The sequence below is a fragment of the Poromitra crassiceps genome (genome assembly GCF_964638095.1).
Source record: "Poromitra crassiceps genome assembly, chromosome: 22".
NCBI classification, from domain to species: domain Eukaryota; kingdom Metazoa; phylum Chordata; class Actinopteri; order Beryciformes; family Melamphaidae; genus Poromitra; species Poromitra crassiceps.
The window spans coordinates 14,309,898-14,335,111 of NC_139647.1; the positions used below are offsets into that span (position 1 = coordinate 14,309,898).

At 43.4% G+C, this 25,214-nt stretch overlaps 1 protein-coding gene across 5 annotated transcripts in view; it reads left to right on the plus strand.

Annotated features, from left to right (window-relative positions):
• klc1b (kinesin light chain 1b) overlaps nucleotides 1-24,545 on the plus strand; it is a 34,098-nt gene extending 9,553 nt beyond the window's left edge. For 2 of the 5 annotated variants that reach the window (XM_083658525.1, XM_083658526.1), the window contains exons 3-16: nucleotides 555-785; nucleotides 3,417-3,498; nucleotides 4,161-4,389; nucleotides 4,929-5,016; nucleotides 5,956-6,057; nucleotides 7,045-7,218; nucleotides 7,959-8,058; nucleotides 9,841-9,893; nucleotides 10,170-10,237; nucleotides 10,584-10,692; nucleotides 11,693-11,842; nucleotides 21,676-21,800; nucleotides 22,120-22,177; nucleotides 22,833-24,545. In XM_083658525.1, the coding sequence (XP_083514651.1) occupies nucleotides 555-785; nucleotides 3,417-3,498; nucleotides 4,161-4,389; nucleotides 4,929-5,016; nucleotides 5,956-6,057; nucleotides 7,045-7,218; nucleotides 7,959-8,058; nucleotides 9,841-9,893; nucleotides 10,170-10,237; nucleotides 10,584-10,692; nucleotides 11,693-11,842; nucleotides 21,676-21,800; nucleotides 22,120-22,177; nucleotides 22,833-22,907 (1,644 nt within the window). In that variant the 3' untranslated portion in view covers nucleotides 22,908-24,545. Of the gene's footprint in view, nucleotides 1-554; nucleotides 786-3,416; nucleotides 3,499-4,160; nucleotides 4,390-4,928; nucleotides 5,017-5,955; nucleotides 6,058-7,044; nucleotides 7,219-7,958; nucleotides 8,059-8,307; nucleotides 8,773-9,840; nucleotides 9,894-10,169; nucleotides 10,238-10,583; nucleotides 10,693-11,692; nucleotides 11,843-16,312; nucleotides 21,395-21,675; nucleotides 21,801-22,119; nucleotides 22,178-22,832 lie in introns of those variants that run through there. The other 3 variants (XM_083658527.1, XM_083658528.1, XM_083658529.1) reach the window with 3 other exon arrangements.
• Nucleotides 24,546-25,214: the final 669 nt, after the last annotated feature.

Genomic DNA, 25,214 nt, shown 5'->3' on the forward strand with positions numbered 1-25,214 from the left:
GGGAAGACCAAAGGGGACAACGGGGAAATGATGACTCAAATAGTGCTTAGTTAATCTGAAATACAGGACAAGCTGCCATTGTTCTTGAGAAGATGTAGATTGGTTTATTCAATGAGGCTTGTGGTGTTGTTTTTTGACACCACAGTGAAATGGTAGCCAGGATGACACCTCCAGGAGCAGAGTTTTTGATAAAAATGAAAAACTAAATCTGCTCTTGTAAATTAAGGAGGGTCTCAAGTATTAATATCAGGATTAGCAGAATTGATTCAGAATTGTTGAGGTGGGTTGTTTTGTTGTTGTTGTTGTTCTCCCCAACCGCCCCATCTATGTTGTTTTATTCTACATTGGATCTCTGAGAGTTGGTGCTTCTTCACAGCTTCCCCATTCTATATTGAGTTTGAAACGGTGATCATGATTCACTCAGAATCAGCCCCTGGTGTTTGTGCTCTCTTGCCTTCCCGTCCCGAGTCATTCCAACCACCTCGTTTGCCTCTTGGGCCGGTTCTCCTCCTCGCTCCAAGCCCGTAATGCTACGCGGCCTCTCTCTCTCCCAGGTGATGATGGCCCTGTCCAACCACCTGAACGCCGTCGAGTCGGAGAAGCAGAAGCTGCGGGCCCAGGTGAGGAGGCTCTGCCAGGAGAACCAGTGGCTGCGCGACGAGCTGGCCAACACCCAGCAGAAGCTGCAGAAGAGCGAGCAGAGCGTGGCCCAGCTGGAGGAGGAGAAGAAGCACCTGGAGTTCATGAACCAGCTCAAGAAGTACGACGAGGATGTGTCGCCCACCGTGAGTACCTTCTGAACACTCAAGATCCTTCATTAGGGGGATATGAACATGGTACCTTCTGTACACTCAAGCTCCTTCATTAGGGGGATATTAACATGGTACCTTCTGAACACTCAAGATCCTTCATTAGGGGGGATATGAACATGGTACCTTCTGAACACTCAAGATCCTTCATTAGGGGGGATATGAACATGGTACCTTCTGAACACTCAAGCTCCTTCATTAGGGGGATATGAACATGGTACCTTCTGAACACTCAAGATCCTTCATTAGGGGGATATGAACATGGTACCTTCTGTACACTCAAGCTCCTTCATTAGGGGGATATGAACATGGTACCTTCTGAACACTCGAGCTCCTTCATTAGGGGGATATGAACATGGTACCTTCTGAACACTCGAGCTCCTTCATTCGGGGGGATATGAACATGGATATGAACATGGTACCTTCTGAACACTCAAGATCCTTCATTAGGGGGGATATGAACATGGTACCTTCTGAACACTCAAGCTCCTTCATTAGGGGGATATGAACATGGTACCTTCTGAACACTCAAGCTCCTTCATTAGGGGGGATATGAACATGGTACCTTCTGAACACTCAAGCTCCTTCATTAGGGGGGATATGAACATGGTACCATCTGAACACTCAAGCTCCTTCATTAGGGGGGATATGAACATGGTACCTTCTGAACACTCAAGCTCCTTCATTAGGGGGATATGAACATGGTACTGTACCTTCTGAACACTCAAGCTCCTTCATTAGGGGGATATGAACATGGTACCTTCTGAACACTCAAGCTCCTTCATTAGGGGGGATATGAACATGGTACCTTCTGAACACTCAAGCTCCTTCATTAGGGGGATATGAACATGGTACCTTCTGAACACTCAAACTCCTTCATTCGGGGGGATATGAACATGGTACCTTCTGAACACTCAAGCTCCTTCATTAGAGGGGGATATGAACATGGTACCTTCTGAACACTCAAGCTCCTTCATTAGGGGGATATGAACATGGTACCTTCTGAACACTCAAGCTCCTTCATTAGGGGGGATATGAACATGGTACCTTCTGAACACTCAAGCTCCTTCATTAGGGTGGATATGAGCACATACAGTATAATGCTACATTTTGGTATATTTCTTCTGGGTTTATTTCCTTCTGTTGAGATTTAATTTTGTGCGAGATCAGGTCGATACATTTTGAGGTATTTAATTTCTGCTACAGTGCTTTTTTAATGTATAGAGCTTAGATTGTAGGTCCTCACTGTAACAGGATTCTTTAAAAAGACGTTGGATGGTCATCTTTCTTACTAAGAGCATTATGTCCAATTGATTGGTTTCAGTTTTCATTCATTATTTAGCCTCAGCATTGTAATGGAAATGCACCCCCCCCCACACACAAAAAAACCTGGTTTATTTCAAGCTCAAACATACACATACATCAATACATACATACATACATCTAGTAAGAGAATACATACTATATACAACCTGAATGTTGTCGAGGTATATAACGAGAAAGAAAAATAAATAAGTAATGGCAGTGGTTTGCCAGTTGTCATCGACAGGATTTGATAGAAAAACTGCTGCATATTAGAAAAAGCGAAGACAGCTCCTGCACTATGAACCCTCGTGGAGAAGTTATGTTTAGCTGGGTGTTGTGTTTGCCTTGATCTATTGATTTGACTGAGAAAGGTGGCAAACTAAAGAGGAAATCCAGGAATCCAGGATTGGGCAATGAACACAGCTGTTGGTGCTGGGAAGAGCAAATGACCTGCATGGTCTTCCAGGAAGGAGCCTCATTGATTTGGTGGTGGTGGGGATGAATCTCTGCATACTCTGTTAGTCACAGAAAGTCTCCAACCCAGTCACCCACTGACCGCTTAACTCGGCACCAACCAAATTCAGACAATTCTTTGCTGGAAGCAGCTGTTCAATTTTTTAATAGCCTGCCCTGTTAAAGGAAAATTTTGGTTTTTTACACCACGGTCCTCATTTCCAGCTTAAAATATGATGTTTTACTCACCCAAATACGTTTGGCTTCATTTGGATGCCCACGGAAGATTTTGAGCTCGGAGTAGTATCCTCAAACAGGCTATTAACGAGAGCAAACGGGGCAAGGTGCATGCGCTCAGTAAATAACACTTTTTCTGTCACATCGCGGTTCATTATGGTTGTAAATATAATTATGAGAACATGAAATCGATATCTAACTAACCATCCTCTGCTGCGAGAAAAAAACGAAATTCTCCTTTAAGAAAATATTTTAGTAAATGTGGATGCATCCAGCTTATTCTTGGCCTAAAGACAAATGTATCTAATCAAGGTGAAATAAGTTTATGTTAAAGTGAACATTTCCATGTAGAGCATTGGCGATATTGAAATGGTCTAAATCTAATACTAGTATATCTAAGAACTTCTCTCATGGATGTAGCTTTTGAGAGAATCAGATTCATGACCTTCTTGTCGTGCTTAGTTTTCGGCCTAGCCCTCTGCAGTTGCTATTATTACCATTGTGATGTCGGTGGTTCCTGTATGTCTGTTCGAGGGTCTAATGGGCTGTGACTTGATCTATCATGATCTATCATCTATCATCATGATCTATCAATGTGACTTGATCTATCAGCAGGAGGAAAAGGATGGAGAAACACCCAAGGACTCTCTGGATGACCTCTTCCCCAACGACGAAGAGGAGCACGGCCCAGGCAGTAAGAACATCAACCCATCCCCACATTATTATGCTTCTCGCAGATGAGAGTGAGAGAATAGAACCTGATAATATTGTTTTTCTGTGCTTTCAATGTTTCATTCTGATATGAGGTATCCACCATTAGGGGGAAGAAATAATACACATTCTTCCAAAATGATTGATAGCAAATGAACACACAATTCTAGCACTTTCAAAGGCGAGTACATTTTTTGTGTCAACACATTTAGATACGGGGTACATTGTATATTGTTGTTCACCAATCTACTATATTGTTGTTCAACAATGTACTTGAGATGATGTCTTTTTTCTTTCAAATATGTACAAAGCTTATTTTTCAGAAGAACCCTTCACTAGTATTTTAGCCATACAGCTAGTAGCAATGGGTCCAAAATGTTCTGACATCTTAGGTCTGGTATGAAGATGACTGTGGGCTGGATCTTCTGGCATCGCATCCCTCTCTGAGTAAATCAACCCAACTAGTAAATAAACACAGCTAAACCCAGCCTATTTGGGGAGACCTTTATTGAACTAATTCAATTGTTCACAGAAACCACAATATTATCAGTATGCAAACGTAGCCTGTAATGTAATCAGGCCCGGTGTTTGACTCCAAAGTTGACCGTTGCCCCCTGCGTGTCGTGTGGCCTCTCCACCCTACAGGTCAGCACCAGCACAACAGTGCAGCCGTGGCAGCGGCCCAGCAGGGAGGCTATGAGATCCCAGCCCGTCTCAGGACCCTCCACAACCTGGTGATCCAGTACGCCTCCCAGGGCCGCTACGAGGTGGCCGTGCCCCTGTGCAAGCAGGCCCTGGAGGACCTGGAGAAGACCTCTGGACACGACCACCCCGACGTGGCCACCATGCTCAACATCCTGGCCCTGGTCTATAGGTCAGAATACAACATCACTCCTACTGGAGCTTTAGCTTGTCCATGAAGTGATGTATGGTTTTCTTGTTATTTTTCGACTTTTTACTTGCTGCATATTGTCTCGTCGGCAACACAGAGGTCTTTGAAGAGTGACAAAATGCTTTTAAAGTCCTCATGAAAAGAACTCGCATTACTTTTACTTTCTAGAACCCAGAGTATCTCATGCAGCACTAGCAAGCGGAATATACATTTCTAACCAATAAAACCATGATTTTCTTTTTTTACAATCTTGCCCCTTTGACGTCGCACCCCACCCATCACATAAAATTCCCTTTCTCTCCCTGACTCATTCCATTAGACTTTTGAATGATCCCTCACTGAATCATGTGCCCCCTCCAACATCCTGTTTCAACAGGAAATCAAATCAAGGAAGTAAAGATGCCATTTCACAGGGTCTTTAAATTTGACAACACATTCATCTGATTTTGCCGCCGTCTGTGTTGAACCCTGCAGATTCATGACATTGTGTCGTCTTGTCTCTCCCTCTCTCTCCTGTACAGGGATCAGAACAAATACAAAGAGGCCGCCCATCTGCTGAACGATGCTCTGTCCATCCGTGAGAAGACCCTGGGCAAAGACCACCCCGCCGTAAGACTCCCACCGTCGTCGACATGGCAACCATATCTCCACGTGGACACATCCATCTTTAGATAGATCAGATTAGTTGGTTGGTTCATAATCACTCAAAAACTCTGTCAACTGGGAGGCAATAACCCGCCCGGTCTGCCTTATTTACTGCCTCACTCAGTGACTCTGTATGGATTTCTTCCTCTATTGGAGTATGGATTTTTTGACCATGTGCTCACAAGCATGAAAGTCATCAATCACAGCTGTTCAATACCCGCTCATACATCTAGCCCTAACCAAATCACACAATCCATGCAGTTGGAAGTGGGAAGATATATGGAGTATTGCTTGACTTCTGTGAAGGAAAATCGACTCACATTGATTGAGGCACCAAGAGGTGACCACATTGAGACAAAACGAGGCAATTAAAGCATGCAGTCTGGTCCCTATTCTCACTGGTGTTATACCACCTGATCACAATAACAACAATAACAACAACAACACAATGATATATTGGGAGGCAATCTCTGTTGTTTATTCTGACAAAAGCAAACAAATAATATTCTCCGGTCAAGCGTGATTTCCCCTCGGGGATCAATAAAGTTATTCTGATTCTGATTCTGAGCACATCTACCAGTGCACTGACACATGCATCCTCAAATTCACCAGCAACTTGAACTAAACAGTAAATCACTATATTGTGTCTCAAAAAAAGGCGTTGGCAGCATTCGCAGACAGAATAATGAAACACCAGGACAAGTTACTGCCTTCCCACTCATCCCAGGAGACTTGTAGCTTTTTAAAGCGACAGCTAGATTAGACCATATACATTTTTACGATTATGATAAGTCATCTGACGACAGTAAAAGAAGATCTGCTTTGTGCCCAACTGCCAGGAATTCAGCACAATAAAGGTGGCATTAGTTTCTGGTTTCCTCTGACTGTGTATGTCCCGTCCAGGTCGCTGCCACGCTGAACAACTTGGCCGTGCTGTATGGAAAGAGGGGGAAGTACAAGGAGGCGGAGCCCCTGTGTAAGAGGGCCCTGGAGATCAGAGAAAAGGTAGGCCATGTCCCTGGACTGCACCAGAAGAGCTGTCCACAGTCTATCTAGACCTCGTTCTCAAGGCTAAACCAGCGAACAATTAGCTCATTGTAGTCGAGTAATTAACAGGGATTATATTTTCAAAATGTCAGCGGGGAGCCACCGTTACACCAGTTACTATAAAAAGGGAAAAGACCAAATTATTTTCTTAAATTGTCCGTGAAGTTCCCGCCGGGGGCCGTTCCTGTGTCTGTGAGGAATCCAAGGGTTTAATTGAGAGCACAGCCCAGAATGGATCACAGGCGTTAGGGAAGCAAGAGGCAGGAGATGGATGGGACAAACGACGAAGCTTCAGAGTGCAGCATGGTACTACACTCAACAGGCTCTTTTTCCCCCTGAAAGCCCCATTCAGTACCTTCTCATTGATTAGCCAAACTTTTATTAGATCTTCTCGGCCGTGAGTGCCTCCAGCAGACAGACATGCTGCCTGATGAAAGCAGCATGGGGAGATGGGAGGAAGAAAGGGGGGACAGATGCATGGTGGAGAAACGGTAGCCTGGGTAAACCCATCCCCCACGTGACCTGCTCTCAGACCTGTTCTCAGTCACTATGTGACACTAGTGACTGGGAACTGAGAGAGCAGGTCACGTGGGGGCTGGGTTTACCTAGGCTAGAGAAACGGAGGCAGAGCCACAAACTGAAATGTTGATTCAATTCAAAAAATGAAAACTCCTACGGTGTACTCTATGAGATACTTTGGAGCATCTAGTCAATCACAGCCAACTGTTCCTGGTCTCTTTATAGACAGTTTTCAATTCGACAACATAAGCATGCTAAATTGCCCCCAGCTTACTACCTGTTGCAGTGTTTGCTGGTACAATAACTGACAGGATATAGGCTAGGTTGCAAACGGTGCCCAAGCAGCACAATTCTGTGAAAACCTAATTTATTAATGATCACACTGTGTGTGTGTGTGTGTGTGTGTGTGTGTGTGTGTCCCATCAGGTCCTTGGGAAGGATCACCCAGACGTGGCTAAGCAGCTGAACAATCTGGCTCTGCTGTGTCAGAACCAGGGCAAGTATGAAGAGGTGGAGTACTACTACTGCCGTGCCCTGGAGATCTACGAGTCCAGGCTGGGCCCAGACGACCCCAACGTGGCCAAGACCAAGAACAACCTGGTAAGAGAGGAACTCGATCTTACCGCTGTGTCAGCATTTAGGCTCCCTTTGGTCACATTCTGAACCCTCAAAACTCTTCCGGTTTGATTTGCGCTAGTTCATTTTGATGAGAGCCACAGTCTATTAAACTGTACACTGGTAGAGGCAAGAAGAGCGTACATTTATTGAGAGCATGACTACTCGGTTGTTCCCATCAACTTAGTATGTGTGGAGGTGTTCAGCATGTTTTACACTCACTGTTTTCTCTCTGCAAAGCTTTTTCCTCAGTATGCCAAACATCATGAAAGTCACAGGATTCTATTCAACATGGGTCCATGTTTGTATTTCATATGTCAGACATTCAGAGTCATTCAAGGTGTAAAAAAAAGATTTTTTTTTTTTGGTGGTACACATTTGTGGTTTTTGTTTCTTTTTTGTTTCATGTTTAAAAATTTAAATCTGTAAAAAACATTGATTGAAAAAAATAGCGTTGCGTGGCACCGATCCAGCAGGGTTTTGTCTGTTTCCTCGCCTCCTGCAGCTGCTCTCTGTGGCCTCGCCTCCTGCTGCCATCTTGTCTGAATAGTGATGGAGAGACAGTCAGGGAGGCACACAGCGCTACTCGCTCGTTATTCACCAGCCGTACTCTGCAGGAGAAAGAGATGCCCCCCCTGTTCTCTCAAGGCCCGGGCACGCTGTGATTCAATAGGCCCATTTGATCCAACACCAATACGACCTTTGTCTCCTCCTCTCTCCTCCAGGCATCCTGCTTCCTCAAACAGGGCAAATACAAGGAGGCTGAGATTCTGTACAAAGAGATTCTGACCCGCGCCCACGAGAAAGAGTTTGGATCCGTTGATGGTAAGCGGTTGTAGTTGGCCGAGCAGCTTATACGGCGTCACATGTCCGTTAGTGTCTTGTTACATCGCTGTGGGGAGGTTATTGGTTCAAATAACCTTTAACCAAGATGGATATATGTATGTTGGCCTAAGGAAAAAATGGTGGTGGTATTACAGTGAGCTGTCCCTCAAAATATGCCGATGTGTTTTGTTGTCTTTACATTCCTCCATCGTCACTTTCTCCTCCATCTTCTGCTCTGTCTTATGCCAGCGAGCACGCTCAGTGATGAGCACGCTCAGTGATGAGCACGCTCAGTGATGGACACAGGGATAAAAAGCAGGGTGCCCACCGTCACCGTTCAGAGGACTCTCAAAGGATCTTTGAAGAAATAAAAGAGTCTTGAGACTTGTTTGAAAGATGATCTCCTTTTGTAGTTTCCTCTCTTTTAGGTTAAACTGAAGTTATTTGATGCTTTGCCTCCAGGGAATACATTTGCTGACTTTGAAATGCTGCATTACCACAAAAAAAGGAAAGAAAGTGACTTGGCTCGATGCTCCGCTCTGAAGCTTATTTAGCAAAACCACAAGAGTTCCAGAATATTCTCAAGGCTTTTCCCCCCATCAATCACTTATCTTGAGAGTAGTGCTTAGATGTACTTTTCTTTGTTGTTTCGACTTGTTGGTTGCCTGAAGGATGAGGAAAGCACAGCAACATTTTCTGTCCCAATGAATGATTATATTATGTTCATGTCTTTACTAAACCAGTCTTGAGAGTATGTTCAATTGAATATTAAAGTCATTGGAATTTGGAATTTCACATTTGTGTTTTAAATGCATAGTCTTTCATGAATCCACGTGCATCAATGAATGGTAATGTTAAATGACTTGTTAAATGACTTGTTAAATGACTTTTACCAATATGTTTTCAAGTGCATTGTTGGACATCATAAGCACATTGAATGTAATTCGAGCATCAGAAAAGGGGATATTACTCTGTTGAGACTTGCTACAGTAGGTTTATTGTCTCTTCAGAAAGTATTCATCTCCCTTCACTTCTTGCTTAGGTTGTTGAACAACCGTTTCACAGTGCATTTGCTCTTTTGTTTTGATTTTGTTTTGTTTTTCTGTCTTAAGATCCGCACATTTTATTTGATTGGAGTTGGTGAAGAAATTCCCAAAATGTATATAAAAGTTTTAAGAACAATGATCTAATATTTGAAAATATCCACTCCTTAGGGACATACTCAGGGGCATGCTTTTGTTCAATCAATCTAATTTATGTTCTTAACAAATTGTAATAAAGGGTTTTTGGCCAGTGTTTGAATAATTCTGTATCCTAACCTACTGTGCTTCTAGCCTGGAAAGAAACACTTCTCATCTAGTGGTGTTGGTGCTATTTCACTAGCCAAATAGATGGAAATAATCCCCAAAAAGATGGTTACCTTCCGAGGAGCAGGCAGGTTTGACAACCTCTCAAAACAAACACAATTTCCCACTGTGTGGCCTGAGCCAGGTTTCAATTTGCCTGCTCTATTCCTAGACAGACGGGTCATGTGACTAGTGACTCACTGTTGGTTTATTGCATCCAGCTGCCACCAGTCGTTAACACGAACAGACTGGAACAATGGAGTCATGTCTTTATGTCGTTTTGAAACTCCAGCGCATCTTTCATCCACTTTAGCCCTCCTCTAGTCCTGTGGTACTCTGTGTAGAACACCTCTCCTGTCTCTCTGTCTGCGGTTTAGTCCTCCTCTAGTCCTGTGGTACTCTGTGTAGAACACCTCTCCTGTCTCTCTGTCTGCAGCTGAGAACAAGCCTATCTGGATGCATGCAGAGGAGAGGGAGGAGATGAGCAAGGTGAGCAATGTTGGCGCTTGTGTATTCCTCTCATTCTGATCAAAAACCCAGTCAAAATGCATGAGTGCCAATGGGTAAAATGTACCATGTTCTCTCGCCGCATTAAATAATTTGGACGTGCAATTCTATTACGGGACACTGCCCTTCATATACAGAATAAGCCCTAGCTGCAACGCTAGTTATATGTAAACACCGCAAGAAATGCTGTTGATCCAGTTCAAAGCACCACCCTCCCTTCACACACTTTCTTTCCTCCTCTCCCTGAATTACTTCCAGGGCAAGCACAGAGACAACACTCCGTACGGAGAGTATGGAGGCTGGTACAAGGCCTGCAAAGTCAACAGGTGAGGCAGAGCCCAGAAACACATGACATCACAACCTATACTCACACAACATATATTCATTACTAGAGCCTTTCAGACTTTTTTTTTTTTTATCAACAAATGTCAATTTGCATTGTGGAAAATATTTTTTTTCCCCGCTGTAATTTGTCTTCATTTTTCTCTTTCAACTAAATTAGCAATATATATATATTTTTCAATCTGAGAATTAATACCGTTTTAATCTGATACTTTCGATCGCAAATGCACCACATGACACGATCGATCTGCTTTGACATAGTCTGTTGTTCCATGTGTGACCTCTTGTGTAAATATTGGTGTGTGCCCCCCTGTCTTGTGTGTTTCGCAGCCCCACAGTGAACACCACCCTGAGGAACCTGGGTGCCCTGTACCGCCGACAGGGCAAACTAGAGGCAGCCGAGACCCTGGAGGAATGTGCCATGAGGTCTCGCAAGCAGGTCAGCAGCAGCGCCTCCACACTCACAAACCGCTCAGACTGGCCTTTTGCTGCACACAGATAGATTATCAGTTCATTTTGTTATACGTTACGGAGTGTGTTGCCCCATGCTAGGGCAGCCGATCTCACGATATTTTTCCCCCTTTCTCTGCATTGCTTTGGATCCAGAGCAACACAGTAAGTGGTTTCTCTCTGATCGCCTCAATAGCGCCTCCACTACTCACTCCTAACATTGCTGCCATTTCACAGCCATTTGAATGTGTCTTTGTCTCTGTGATGCCACTCTGCCGATGCTCTCACGCATCGAACCAACATCACTTTAACACCTCCATATCATTCAATCGACTATTATGCCAGCTAAATGTCCCCCTCAAAGGTACAGTAGCTAGGGGGCACGGTGGCTCAGTGGTAGATCCGTCGCCTCACAGCTAGAAGGTCCTGGGTTCGATTCCCACCTGGGACGCTGTAAGCGCTGAAGGAGTGCGTGCCCGTCCGCATGTCCTCGAGTGCCCACCGCCCGGGTGGGGTCGTCAAAAAAGAGCCTTTCTGTGTGGAGTTTGCATGTTCTTCCCGTGCCCCCTGGGGGCTTCCTTCATATAGGAACCCCTTCACCAAAACATGCAATATCCTGGTTGCTGATGTGGTGCCCCCTCTGGTCGTTAGGGGCGCCTGTTCGGAGGGAGTGGAACCGGTTGGAATAGCGTGATCCTCCCATGTGCTATGTCCTACCGGTGAAGCTTCCCCTGTCAGGTGAAAAGAAGCTGCTGGCTACTGCCCATGTCTCGGAGGAAGCATGGAGCCAGTTTCGGCTCTCCCCAGGTCGACAGAGGGTGGAGCAGCAACCAGGATAAATACATTAAAATTAGCACTAATGGGGGATAAAAATGGGTTAAAAAATTGGGGGGAAATATAATAAGAAACAAGTAAAAAAAATAAAAAAAATACAGTAGCTTTGATTATGAAGTGTGTGTATTTGTGTGCGTCTGTGTTACCTCCACCAGGGCATTGACCCGATCCACCAGACACGTGTGGTGGAGATCCTGAAGGATGGCGAGGAGAGGCGGAGGAGCAGGGACAGCCTGTCCAGCGTTAAGTACGAGAGCGGCTCCGAGACCGGCGAGGAAGTGAGTATGGGCGTGGAGTGGAACGGGGTGAGTACAAATCCACTATAGTCCAGTCTCATGGCCAGCGGCCTCACTGCAGGGGGCGGGACAGGGTGGCTTTAGTCACCACAGAGTTTGTGGGCTGGTACAGAACGTCCTGAACGTCCTAGCCTCTCAGACTGTGCTGCAAAAGCCTGGAAACAAAATCATAGAGCATTACTTGTTATGTAACCGAGTTGTGTTCACACTATTCAGCAAGTACAACAATTTGGTTAGGGTTAGGAGTTTGGGTCCGGTCGTGGTTAAATAAGAAAACCCTAACTCTAATCTTAACCACATCTTTTTTTACTTGCCACACATTTTCAGGAAGAAGCAGTTGCCGTGACCAATCAAATGAGTTGGGGGGTATAGTTGAATCAAAAGTAGGTTGGCAAAAGTGTACACGCGTCCTGGTCGCATCACTAGTGCCTCCTCTGGTCGGTCGGGGCGCCTGTTCGGGGGAAATAGCGTGATGCTACATCACATGCTACGTCCTGCCGGTGAAACCCCCCTCGCTGTCAGGTGAAAAGAAGTGGCTGGCGACTGCACATGTATTGGAGGAAGCATGTGCTAGTCTACAACTCTCTCCAGATCAGCAGAGGAGGTGGAGCAACGACCGGGACAGCAGGGGGAATTGGCCAAGTACAATTGGGGAGAAAATGGGGTGGTCCGAAAAAAAGAAAAAAAAAAGTTTTCATAAAATACTGTTGTGTTGTTGTTTTTTTTGTACTAAATAAGTGGAATAGTGTGAACACACCCACAGGCTGCTCAGTCCCATGTCTGGAGTCATATGCATTCAAAGAACTGTACCTGCACCAGTGGATCAGCTCGTGCCCTGTCCTGCCCATACATAGAGCGAACTGAAAATCCCTTTTGGGAAACGTAAAGCTGATTGAGTGTCTTGGCATGCTGCCTTTGATATTTGACAGCAGCCCAGTTTGCTCTGGACTAAGTCCTCCATGTTTTATCATCCATTGCTTGTGAATGACGTCTTGTTTTAATAAGTGGTTGTGTTAAATGTTGCTGGTAATGCTTCTACACAAGTGGAGGGCGGTGGTGATAAACAGGCACAAGCTCATTCTGGGGCGTCCCGACTACATTAAATTTGCATTCATAGGATTCACAAAGATATATAATCTGTTCACATCCCTATTAGGATGTCTTGTTTTGACCATTCAACACAATTCCCCAGGATGCCAATATCCTTCATGCTTCTCCCTCAGCGCAGTAAAGGGGGAGAGGGGGGTGATGCACCGTGCTGTTTTATCACTTCATCAGAACATCCAGCACGCCTGTGTTTCACCCAGACCAACACTCGTTAGTGTCATTTAACTGCCGGGCTTTTACCTCTGCGCTGCTCGTTAAATTGGGCTGTTGGACCGGTGGCCCGCCTCCTCGCCGTGAGAGAGCGAGACATTGTCCTCCGGCAGTTGGCGCGGTTTTATAGCCAACTGCCAGAGATGAGCCCCACCTCCGAGAAGCCCCACTCATGAGCCTCACATTAGGCCACAGGGCCAGGCAGGCATCGTGCCACCAGAGATGCCTTGTTTGAGTTTGTGCCTACCTACGCCCCTCCTCTCACTAGTGCCCCCTACGCCCCTCCCCTCACTAGTGCACCCACGCCCTTCACCGCCCACCCCGGCCCAGTTCAGACATGCATGTAGCGCTGCCGGGCTCACCCTCCTTAACACGCACACTCACTCACGGACTCACTCGTTTGTGTTTCGCTGTGTTTTCACTCGGGCTGAAATGCACAACCTTGTCTGTTGTTAACCCGTCTGCCTCGTCGTCTGACTGAGAGTCATATTAAGAAGAAAGGTGGGGGTTATGTTTGCTGGGTCTTGTGTGGTTGCTGAACGAATCCCTCTATCGAGATGTACACCCATTTTCATAAAGCATAACAGAACCGCTCGACACCACCCTAAAACTCCAATGCATTGGCATGGTGGATATGCATGTGAGTCGATGCAGTCTGCTGCACCCACCTATCTGTCTCTGGGGCATGTGATAGCATGCGGAGGATGTGCTGGGCGCCTGCTCGCTCTTCTCATAAAGGTCACAGCAGTTAAAAATGATATTGACGGGATCCAAGGTAGAAATGTGCTCGAGACATTTTCATGCTTCCTCCTGCACAACTGGACTTTTCTGGGAGCTAGTATCTCTAATAACTTTAAGCTTTTGGACTAAAAGATTGTTTTGCTTATTCCATCCATCCACTCATTATTCAAAGTTGCAAAAATTAATAACTACCATTATAATTATTAGTCTCGTTCTGCCATAGTATCAGTCGGCCCTAATGTAGAATAGAACGTGCATCTGCAAATTACAGTCTTATCTCCTGTTTCCTCATTAGGCTGTGTAGATATCTGATGACGGATGATGTGACGGGTATCTAGGCTCGACCAGTCACCCATCATTTGCCTGTTATGAAACCTAGTCACCGAGACAAAGGTCTGCTTTACATCATGGGGGTAAAGCAGTACCTGCTTTACCCCATGATGTAAAGAAGTACCTGCTTTACATCATGGGGTAAAGCAGTACCCCATGATGTAAAGAAGTACCTGCTTTACATCATGGGGTAAAGCAGTACCTGCTTTACATCATGGGGTAAAGCAGTACCTGCTTTACCCCATGATGTAAAGAAGTACCTGCTTTACATCATGGGGTAAAGCAGTACCTGCTTTACATCATGGGGTAAAGCAGTACCTGCTTTACCCCATGATGTAAAGAAGTACCTGCTTTACATCATGGGGTAAAGCAGTACCTGCTTTACATCATGGGGTAAAGCAGTACCTGCTTTACCCCATGATGTAAAGAAGTACCTGCTTTACATCATGGGGTAAAGCAGTACTTACGATGGTCGTCATTCAACAACAGTCAGACATAAATCATGTGAAACCTTCCAAGTTTCAAATGTGTCATTTATCAAGGCGTCGGCCCTCTGATAGGGGTGGGAATGACTGATGCCCCACGATAACGATATTATCACGGTACTTAAGTCACGATCCGATAGTATTGCGATATTGCGATATGCTAGTACTATTGCGATATATTGAGTATTGCGATATTGCGATATACTACCTTTTTTCAACTGCAAATGATGTCCCAAAGGTCAACATCTGTTTTATCTAATGATATAAAGTTTCCAGTCTGTTCGTCTCACTTCAATCATTTTTATTGCAGCAAAATGGGATTGTCAAGCAGACAGACTGATCAACACTGTCATAAATGTTGCATGATGCACATTTGACATTTTGTATAATAAAATATCACAATTGGCATTCGATACGATACAATATATTGCCCAAATATCACAATACTATATCGATTCCCCCCCCCCCCCCACCCCTACCCTCCGACACCCTTCGCTCTTGCCATGCATCATTTAATAACAGCGAAGAGATGTCAGTAGTGCTATGTAAAGCTAGCCTGTCAGCAGTTTTGTGGTTGCCCTATTCAGGTTCCATGAATAATATGTCTCTGCGTGTCTGTTTAAAATGCATGATTTGGTTCGTGTATGTGTGTGGCTGTGCTTTTGGTATTTTGCTATTGGCTAGGTTGCTTCTGTGTATTGCCTGTTTTAATCTGCATGCTCTCTTAAGTGTCATCCCGTGCTTTTTCCTTTTCTGTGTGTCACTAACCCACTTCCTTGTTGATTACCGTTGCCATGACAACCAATCAGCCTATCAAATCAAATTTCCTTTCCTCACTCAGTGGATTGTACTCTCCCTCTTGACCCTCCCATTCCACACAATAAGCTTTTGGGGGCTGATATTGACCAAATAGGCTAGGTAACTTAGCAACGTAGCAAAGTGAAATCCTGGGCTAGATTTTAGATCGTTTGATCAAGGCTATATATGTTTTCATCATTTTATCAAATACAAATTGGGGTTTAGGTTTTGGGGCATTTTACCCTGCTTAGGTTTATGGAAGATTTCCACAGCAATGGAGGAGAATTCAAAATGCCATAGCCTAAAGATAGCAATATTATTCACAACGAGGGCTCAGCTTCTCATCAGTGCAATGAGTATATGAGGATGTGTGTTGCAGTGCTTGGAGATGTCTTGCGTCTGCAGTGCACAGTCACTGGCTGGGTGCAGCGTGCCAAGTTCATTTTTCCGGCCACCCGGAGAGACGGGGGGGGGGGGGGGAAACAGCTGAGTCACGGTGATGGCAACCAACAGCCTACTGCATCACTGACCTGCTCGCTCACCGCAGCACAACTCATAAGACGGCCGTAAACTTTCCAAACGGAAACGTGGCTCTCAGTTTTGTACTTAAGAACCTGCGCTTCTTGTGTACAAGGTTTTAGAAACCTCAAGCCATAATTGCTAATAGGACAGACTTGGCCGAGGAGAGTGTAGATTAATGTAGAAAAGGGATGAAGCCTAGACAGCGTAGGAAGCACATCCCAAAGCTCTTAATCTTACGATGTGTGTCGTTTGTCTTTGTCTCTCTCTCTCTTTTCTCTTTTATCAGGCCTAAGCCATCAAGATTATTCCTCCATCCTTCTCTCCTTCCCCAACACAATAGCAAAAGGATGTGTGTTGTCGTTCCCTCTGGCCTTCTCTCTCCCGCCAAACGAACAGCTCCTCTACCATTCCCGGTGCCCCCCCTCCCCCCCGGCAGAGACTCAGAGAGAGCCCCTCCTGGTTGTCACCTCTGTCCCCTGTTCAGCTGACACCTGCTGGGACGTTTGGTCTTCTCATCTCTGCTCTTCCCCTTTTTTTCCCTCATTCTCCATCTTCTCTCTCTCTCTCTCTCTCCATTTACTCTCACTAACCTTGTGTCGTCCACTCTTCTCTCTCTCTCTCTCTCTCTCTTTGTCTTAGTAATGCATTGAATTGTCATTGTGTGTAACCTTTCCCTTCTAAGGAGCTCGCCCACACTTTCCCTCTCTCTCTCCGAACATCCATTTGTAATTTTCCACGTGTGCTTAAGTAGATTTCTCTGACTAAAGGGGAGCAGTAACATTTGAATTTGAAGCTATTGAAAGAAGGCAAAACATAAAAATGCCGAATGTCTGATTTTGAACAAGGAGGATCAGTGTCCCCCCTGTGACTAGTACACCCTTTGCTCCACACATCACTCCAAACCACAGTCTGACACGTTGTAGAAAGTTACTGTCACTATAGCCTGAAATTTGTTTGGATAGCATAGGGGAAAAAAATATTTTCACAGTTGTTCTTCTGCATTGGTCTCACTCTGTATTTGTGTTTATTGCTAGCCTTCTTGAGCACTTGCAGCCTATTCCTAGAACAAGAGAAGATTGACATAGATGGCCTCAAGCTGGCTTCCAAACCTGGTGCCTGTATTTAGCCATAGTATCTTCTTCTTTTGAGAACGTTGTTTTCTTCTTCGTTGCTTTGATTTGCTACCTTAAAGTTGCATCTATTTAAATGTATACACATTGCTTGAGATCAAACGCCTAAGCAGTTTTAACAGGTACTGTATAGTTCTAAATGCTTATCGCTTTTAACGGCCTAGTTGGGAAGAGACGAGAAGGGAGCATTAGCATTTTTTGTTTTTATAAATATATTTCCTATTCAGTTAAATTTTATATGATTTTGTTTACATTTTTTAAATGCTTTTTATGATTTTATTTTGTGGGCTGAATATAAAGGAAAATCATGTATTTCACACTACCATAGCTGTTGCCTGTCAGGAACGACCAGAAGACATTGTGCCACCCCCCCCCCCCACTCTGCAGTTAGGCCCATGCCGTTAGCAAATTGCTCTGATCAAAGCAAGCTGCTGTTGCCATGGTAATTTATGTTTTGGAGTCGCTCTAAACTGGCCAGAACGTCCTTGGTGCAGCATTCACACAGGCTGTACACCATGTACAGTGCATGTTCACTTGCGTTTTACAAAGGGAAATGGCAACAATGGCACATGCTGAAAACCTAGAAATGATAGAGACCAACCTGGAGCAGCTAGCACGGATCATGGCCATGTACCTGTATGAGATTGCAGCATAATATATTTCAACAAAAATTTGAATGGACTTCAATGCCCAGGAAATGGCCTTTGACTTATTTGTTGGTGTAGCGATAGAATAGACAAGCTAGTCTTACAGTTTGATGGAAGTCTGGATTCCACAGTAGTGTTGGTGTGTAGTATTTGTGTGTGTTTTGGTGGTACAAGCAGGCCAACGCTGGCTATGGATACTGTATATTAAACACAGCTTAATGGAGTGTGTGTTGCCTTTGTCACATGGTTCATTGCAAGTGAGCAACTGACTGTTTACATGCACACAATATTACGTTTTTTTGCCCATATTCGGAAAATGACAATATTCCGACTAAATGAATAATCCACTAATATTCCCGTTTACGTGCAGCCGTAGCTCACCCTCCCCCACACGTTAGGGATGGGGGAGAGAGAGAGATATGCAGGTAGAATCAGCTGAGTTTTTCTGTTGAGGATAAACAGAGCAGCTCTATTCTTACCAGCATCACTTGGTCCATTTCAGGAGCTTGCTGCTGGAAAGTTTGGCGTTGCGATATTTTGCACATCTTAAAAAGTAGGCTAGTAGCCTACTTTATTACCTCGCAGGCTCGCAAGCATTTTGGACTTCCGTGGGCACCACTCTTTCTTTAAATATCTCTCTCTTTTAAATCGATGTTTCTCATCTCCTCCCGATCAGAAATGTGAGATTTTCTTTTTGCATGCCAGAGATGATGGATTATATGATTATATCGCCTCTTCTAGAGCTTTCTAGCACACATCAGCTGACCGCAAACAGGCAACATGCGTCGCAAACTGTGGTAAGAAACCCTGATTGAGACGCATATTCCGAATGCGCTGTATACATGATCAAAGAATCCTGCTAAAACCTGAATAATACTGGAATAACCCACGTCTTAATCGGAAAATGCTAAATTCGGAAAAAGGCCAAATTCGTAAAATGCAACTGGAATATGCTGTTTACATGACCCTCATCAAATTCAGAATATTGTCATTTTCCGAATAATAGTGGAATATTGTGTGCATGTAAACATAGTCATTGTCACTTTGGTGGAGTGTCTTTTTAGATGCCAAAAGTACAGTGCAAGTGTTTCCTCAAGAGCAAATGTTATTTCAGATGTTCAACTAACTGAATGTAAAATTACTTTTAACATCTTGGAAGTGTAGGCTCTATTTATAGATTTGATAAGTGCATTGATTATGCGGCTTTCAGTATGCTACTTGCCTTGATTCTCCATTCCTTCCAATGAGTAGGCCTATACGTCTAATGCAACTCTGAACATGAGAATTGACTGTTCATCACATAATTATCACAATATTGTTGTGTTAGTGGAATGCTGATTATTTATTGACCTGTCTGTTCTTGACATATATAGTGTGACTTCAGTTTCCTAAAGCCCAAGAACCTCAATGGTTAGAGGTCTATAAACTCTATCTTAGTAAGTAGGACTGCATTATATTTACCATTCTGCATTGTGAAGATTATTGCATCAACACTTGTTGGTATTCTCAAATAAAGTTTTTCATTTGTGAAGTTTGTCTTTTCTCTTCATCAAGATTATACACTTCATAAAAAGGTCTTATCTATTTGCAACCAGTGGGAGTTGAGATTCTTCAATGTTTTCTCCGGAGCCACCTAGTGGAAAAGTAATGTTGCTTCTAGCTAACTTCAACTTGCACCTAGTGCCCCCTGCTGGTGATGATGCTCAGTTGTGTTATGAAGACCCCACCTCAAACTGTTTTTTTTTACCTTTCTGTGCATCATGCCCAGACCAGAGGAAGGCAGACAAGTTATAATCGGGGATGCAAACTAGTCACCTTTATGTGATCGTCACCTTTTAATCCCAAAATATTCTGCCTTGGTATCTGTCACCTTCTTCTCTCCATGCGTTTGCATCCCTGTATAATTGATGATTGTATTGTTTGTATAGCTAAAACACACAAATGATCCAAAACGGCCTCAAAAGTAACAATGAATGGATGGATGGATAAGTTACCCCTAAAACATAATTATCATACTTGTGCTCATACTTGGCACACATCTTATGTAGGAACACTTTTGAGTATTGCCTTATGAACAGAACCTGTGGGTTGTGTACTGTTGGTGAACAGGGCTACTGCACAACCACTGGATCATCATAAGAAAGACTATGCTATAACTATAACCCCTCTTCTATATAAGCCCTACTCACACTTATGGGTCACAATATAAATGATGCCCAGTTATTGACAGAAAATTAGATGATTGCGCACATTTCATGTTATTGTAAGATGTCAATGCTGTACAAACATACACAAATCTAGCTAAATATGTCCGTAGCATCCAATTCACACAGCACACTATTTTGTAGTGGTTGTGCCTGTAAGGTCACATGGGTACATACATACCATTGGCACCAACATACCAAGACTCATTTATAGGCTCTTTTGTGTGAGTAGCTACTGTACAATGAATAGGGCTGACCTACTGTATATGACAAATAATGTACAACATGTTGCTGAAAGAAAACCATGCGTCTGTAAAAGTAAGGTTTTCAGAATAGTTTTCTTTTTTCATTGACGGATTCATTTTTAAATCAGGGGTTTTCAAAGACTGAGACTGCGGGCCTCCCCTCAGACAGAGCTTTGGGACAAAGCCCCCCCACCTCCCCTAGTTTACTTGCTTAAGACCCCCTAAAGTCATGCTTCAAGATGTGTATAAAATACTCTACTGTGAATAATAATTTGTGTCTGATGGTCCCCCCCCCAAAAAAAAGGTTAAATTATTTTGTTAAAATGCTTAAAATGGCTTCCCCTTCTTCCTCATTTAAAAATCCAAAGCAACCAATCATGGTTATCTAGAGCATAACTAGCCAATCACAGCATACAGCACAGGCTTTCAACACATTCTCACTCATGACAAAGTGACAACAAGAGTTCCTGACCGATCTTCAGTATATGATGAGTTGTGAGTGAGAATATGTTGGGGCTTTTTAACTGCTGAATACTGGATAGGGATTGGTTCCAGGATTCGTGATGTCACGAATCTTGCTTGTTGGAAAACGGCCTTTTCAGTGAGCTCAGAGAAACGTTCCACTTTCAGCAGACTATTGTGGAAACAGTCTTCTAGTGTCAAACTCTGCACAGACATCATTCTGCACAGTGAAGCTCAGACTCCAACTGTAGGAACAAGAAGAAAAACAGATTTCTGACTTTAAAGGGGTCTTTAACATAGGTTTGCTCAATTCCTCAATGCTTATAGGATCATGATTGTTACTTGATCCCATAGATAGACACTCAACAATTTATACTTAAATTTAGACTATAAAAAAGGGTCTGTCTAAAGGCATTTATTTGTTTCTCTCTCTGGGAAAGTGGGGAAAAACAGTAGTATTCCCTACTGTTTCTCTCTCTGAACTATCTCTTTAACCAAATCACACATTTAGGCTATTCTATGTGATCTCCTCTTGATAACTAATGTAATATTTTTTCACTTCCATTCACTGAGCCTCCCCTGAAACTGTTTGGAGCCCACCTGGGGAGGCCCGCCTCCCACTTTGAAAACCTCTATTTTAAATTATACAGTGGCTTTGGTAACAGTTGTCAACTCACTCAACACACAAATGGAGTTGTATATTTTCAGTTCAACTCTGAAAAAAATAAACGCTGCATTTCTGACTTGTAATAGACCCTTTTCACGGGGGCCATTTTGTGTCGAAAAGGCAGGATAAACTCAGGTGCAAGCAAAACACTAATTATTAATTAGTGTTTTGCTTGAACCTGAGTTTATCTTGCCTTTTTGTCACAAAATGGCCCCCGTGAGAAGCGTATACCGTATTTCCCCCCAAATAGCGGTGATAAGAGGACCGGTGGCTGATGAGTGTGTGTGCCTGCAGGATGGCAGTGGCGCGCTGCAGCGCAGCGGCTCTCTGGGGAAGCTGAGGGATGTGTTGCGGCGCAGCAGTGAGCTGCTGGTGAAGAAACTGCAGGGCAACGGACCGCCTGAACCTCGCAGCACCAAGTAAGAACTGAAGACGTGTTTGAAAGAAAGTGCCACACAGAATGTTGATTTGATTTTCTTTGATTTTTTTTTATGATTGTAGTTATGATAACACTTGCAGAATGGCTTCTCTATGTTTTACACGATGATTAAGGTTTAGGTCGTGTTTTCTTGATTTATTTTTTACTAAACGTATTTTAGAAATGAACTCGACTACATAATAAATAAACCTGATGAACTCAATAGACCTGGAGTGAAATCCCGGCCACCATCACTTATACGTGTACAACTTCCTTAGTTGCAAATTTGTTCCTAACTATTTTCCTTTGCCATTCAACAGCATGAAGAGAGCTGCTTCCTTAAATTACCTGAACAAGACCAGTGATGACCCATTCCAGGTGAGCAACAGTTTGTGGGAAAGTTTTGAAATGGGAATAAATGCATTCAATTAATTTATTCCCATTCCCAAAACAAAAATGTTCTTTTGTTTTTTCCTGGTTTTTCTCCCCAATTGGACTTGGCCAATTATCCCTGCTGCCTCGGTTGTTGCTCCACCCCCTCTGCTGATCTGGAGAGAGTTGTAGACTAGCACATGATTCCTCTGATACATGTGCAGTTGCCAGTCACTTCTTTTCACCTGACAGCGAGCAGCAGGATGTAGCGCGTGAGTTGATGATCATGCTGTTCCACCCAGTTCCCGTCCCCGCTGAACAGGCACACGGTCACCAACTGACCAGAGGAGGCGCTAGTGCAGCGACCAGGACTCATACCCCACCAGCTTCAAAGCCGCAGACACGGTCAATTGTGTCTGTAGGAACTTTTGACCAAGCCGGAAGTACCGCTGCCGGGAATTTAACTCGGGTCTCCGCGGTGGTAGGCGAGTGATTTTACATCTACACTACCCAGACTACCAGAAATCCATTTTCTAACTCTTAAAATCCCATCTGCTTTGCTTTACTCTATCTATCTATCTATCTATCTATCTATCTATCTATCTATCTATCTATCTATCTATCTATCTATCTATCTATCTATCATCTATCTATCTATCAGACTCAGGGCAGCAGTAAGTTAAGGGAGAGCCGGGGCCTGAGCTCCAGCACGGTGGATCTGTACAGTGGAAACTGAGCAGGTGGGTCTGTCACCACTGTCCCAAAGATACTCTCACTCTCCCTCTGCCTGCTCTCTGAGCCACAGTGTCAACGGTACCAACACCAGCACAGCTTCAGCCTCCACCCGCACCCCAAAACCAGCCTAGCTTCAGCCCCACATACCTCCACCTCCACCTCACACCCCACACAACCCCTCAGCCATCTGAGCATCTGACCCAAAGAAATTTTCACTCCTATTATATAGGTATGTTCCTGGGGTGTGGCGTTTCACTTTTTTTTTAATTCAGGATTTTAGTTTTTTGGACTTCATTCAGAGATGACTGTTTTCTGTTCCTGATCATGATCCTGATATTAGGACCAGTCACCTCAGTGCCTCATACCCCCCCCCCCCCCCCTTCCCCATGTATAATCACTGACTCTGTGCTTTCACTTATCAATTTACTCTGTTGCCATTAAATGTCAACTGTGCTGGTACATTTCTCATTTTGTTATGTTGTTTCGCTTGAGATGTTCTCATTACTGAAAGTCCCTATCAGGATTTTGTCTTCCTGTGCCATTCCTTGTTTTCATAATGTTGATTGTTTTTATCTACATGTTAAAAATATGCTCTATAGATTTTGATTTATTTCCCCCAAAATAGAAATAATTGTTGGGGTTTTGGGGTCAAAATCGTATCGTGTAAACGTGGCACCTGATTATGCTTTGTTAAAAGAAAGTTTTATTTTCATTTTAATAGTTAGACATTTGCCTGTTGAGATTTATTTTGAGGATGCAAGGTAGCTGGTGGTTAAAACTTTGGAAAACAGGGTGAAATGTTTATCCTACTGGATTACTTTTTATTGATCATTTTTGTTCATACAATGTTGGGGGAAATTTTGAATCTTAGGCTGCTACTTTATTCTCTCCAAGTGCATGTCATCGCTGCTCTTCCGTTAGACTGCGTATCGTCTCAGAACAGCTCATGGTCTCAGAGAGTGGGTTAGAGAAGAAAACACAACCATAAGAGAACCTGTTGCTTGAAAGCCGTACACCTTTTAAAGTTGTCTAAAATGATGAAGCTGGACTGGGTTGTGTAATTCGGCCCGGTCATCCTGAATGATCTCTGGTGCCATGCAAGACTCTGCTGAAAGCTAAACTGTTGCAAAGTTCAGACTCAGACTTTCTTAGTGCTTGTGTCGAGTCTTCCGTTAGTTGCCAACCACGGGCACATCTCATCCTAGTGTTTACAGATCTTAGGATTTGAATGATACATTTCTAGATGTAAACTGTAAATGATAGATTTTGCACAATTCTCCGATCTCTTCTCTCTTTGATTGCTTTTTTTTTAAAGAAACTACCGTACTCAAAACAACTGGAATGTTCTAATTATGTTTGATTGTTCTTGTTTTACATATCATGTTTTCCTGTCCTCCATTCTAATTCATTCATGTACAAAATAGGATCTGATCATAATTTGATGTTGCAGTTCCTAATCAGGGATTATGGGCGACAGAATTGAAGTGAATTTCCTTTGGATGAGAATCAGTCATTGTTAGTAAGAAATAATCATGAGATTGCATCTATTTTGGTTTAGTTGTCATAATTCTCCATCTATTAGTAAATCTTAACCATTTTCCAATCTTCATTCAAAAATAAAACCAGCAATTTTCCTGTTCATCAGTGTGTCTTTATTATTTATTCCTATAGCTGAACCTGTATCTCACTAGACATCCATAACACTCATTATATAGTCTCATTTGAGGGAAACGCAATGAGGGATCGATATCAGTGTTGATAGAGCAGTTTTAAAATGAAGGATTTTGCCACAATTTATTGACAAGGTCATAAGTAATGTTTAATTATGACGATTAAATCATGTCTTACCCTTGCCTGGGTCCAGACCCGTACAAGTTAATAATTCAGTCTGAAAAGCCTTCTAACTATTCATATTTGACTGCATCACATGTACATTTGGAGTAATATTGATAGAAAACTACCTGTTATTATTGATGCAGTCAAATATGAATAGTTAGAAGGCTTTTATTCTGAAATGCTACATCAGTTTGGTCTAAAATTTTCTGGGTGACCCCCCGGGGTGGAGTACTATGAGTCTGAAGTGGAATGGTTCAATAATAACAGGTAGTTTTCTATCAATATTACTCCAAATGTACATGTGATGCAGTCAAATATGAATAGTTAGAAGGCTTTTATTCTGAAGGCTTTTATTCTGAAATGCTACATCAGATTGTTATGAAATTGTCTGGATGACACCCTGGGGTTGAGTACTATCAGTCTGAAGTATAATTATTTTGTAATAACAGGCAGTTTCCTTTAACTATCCATT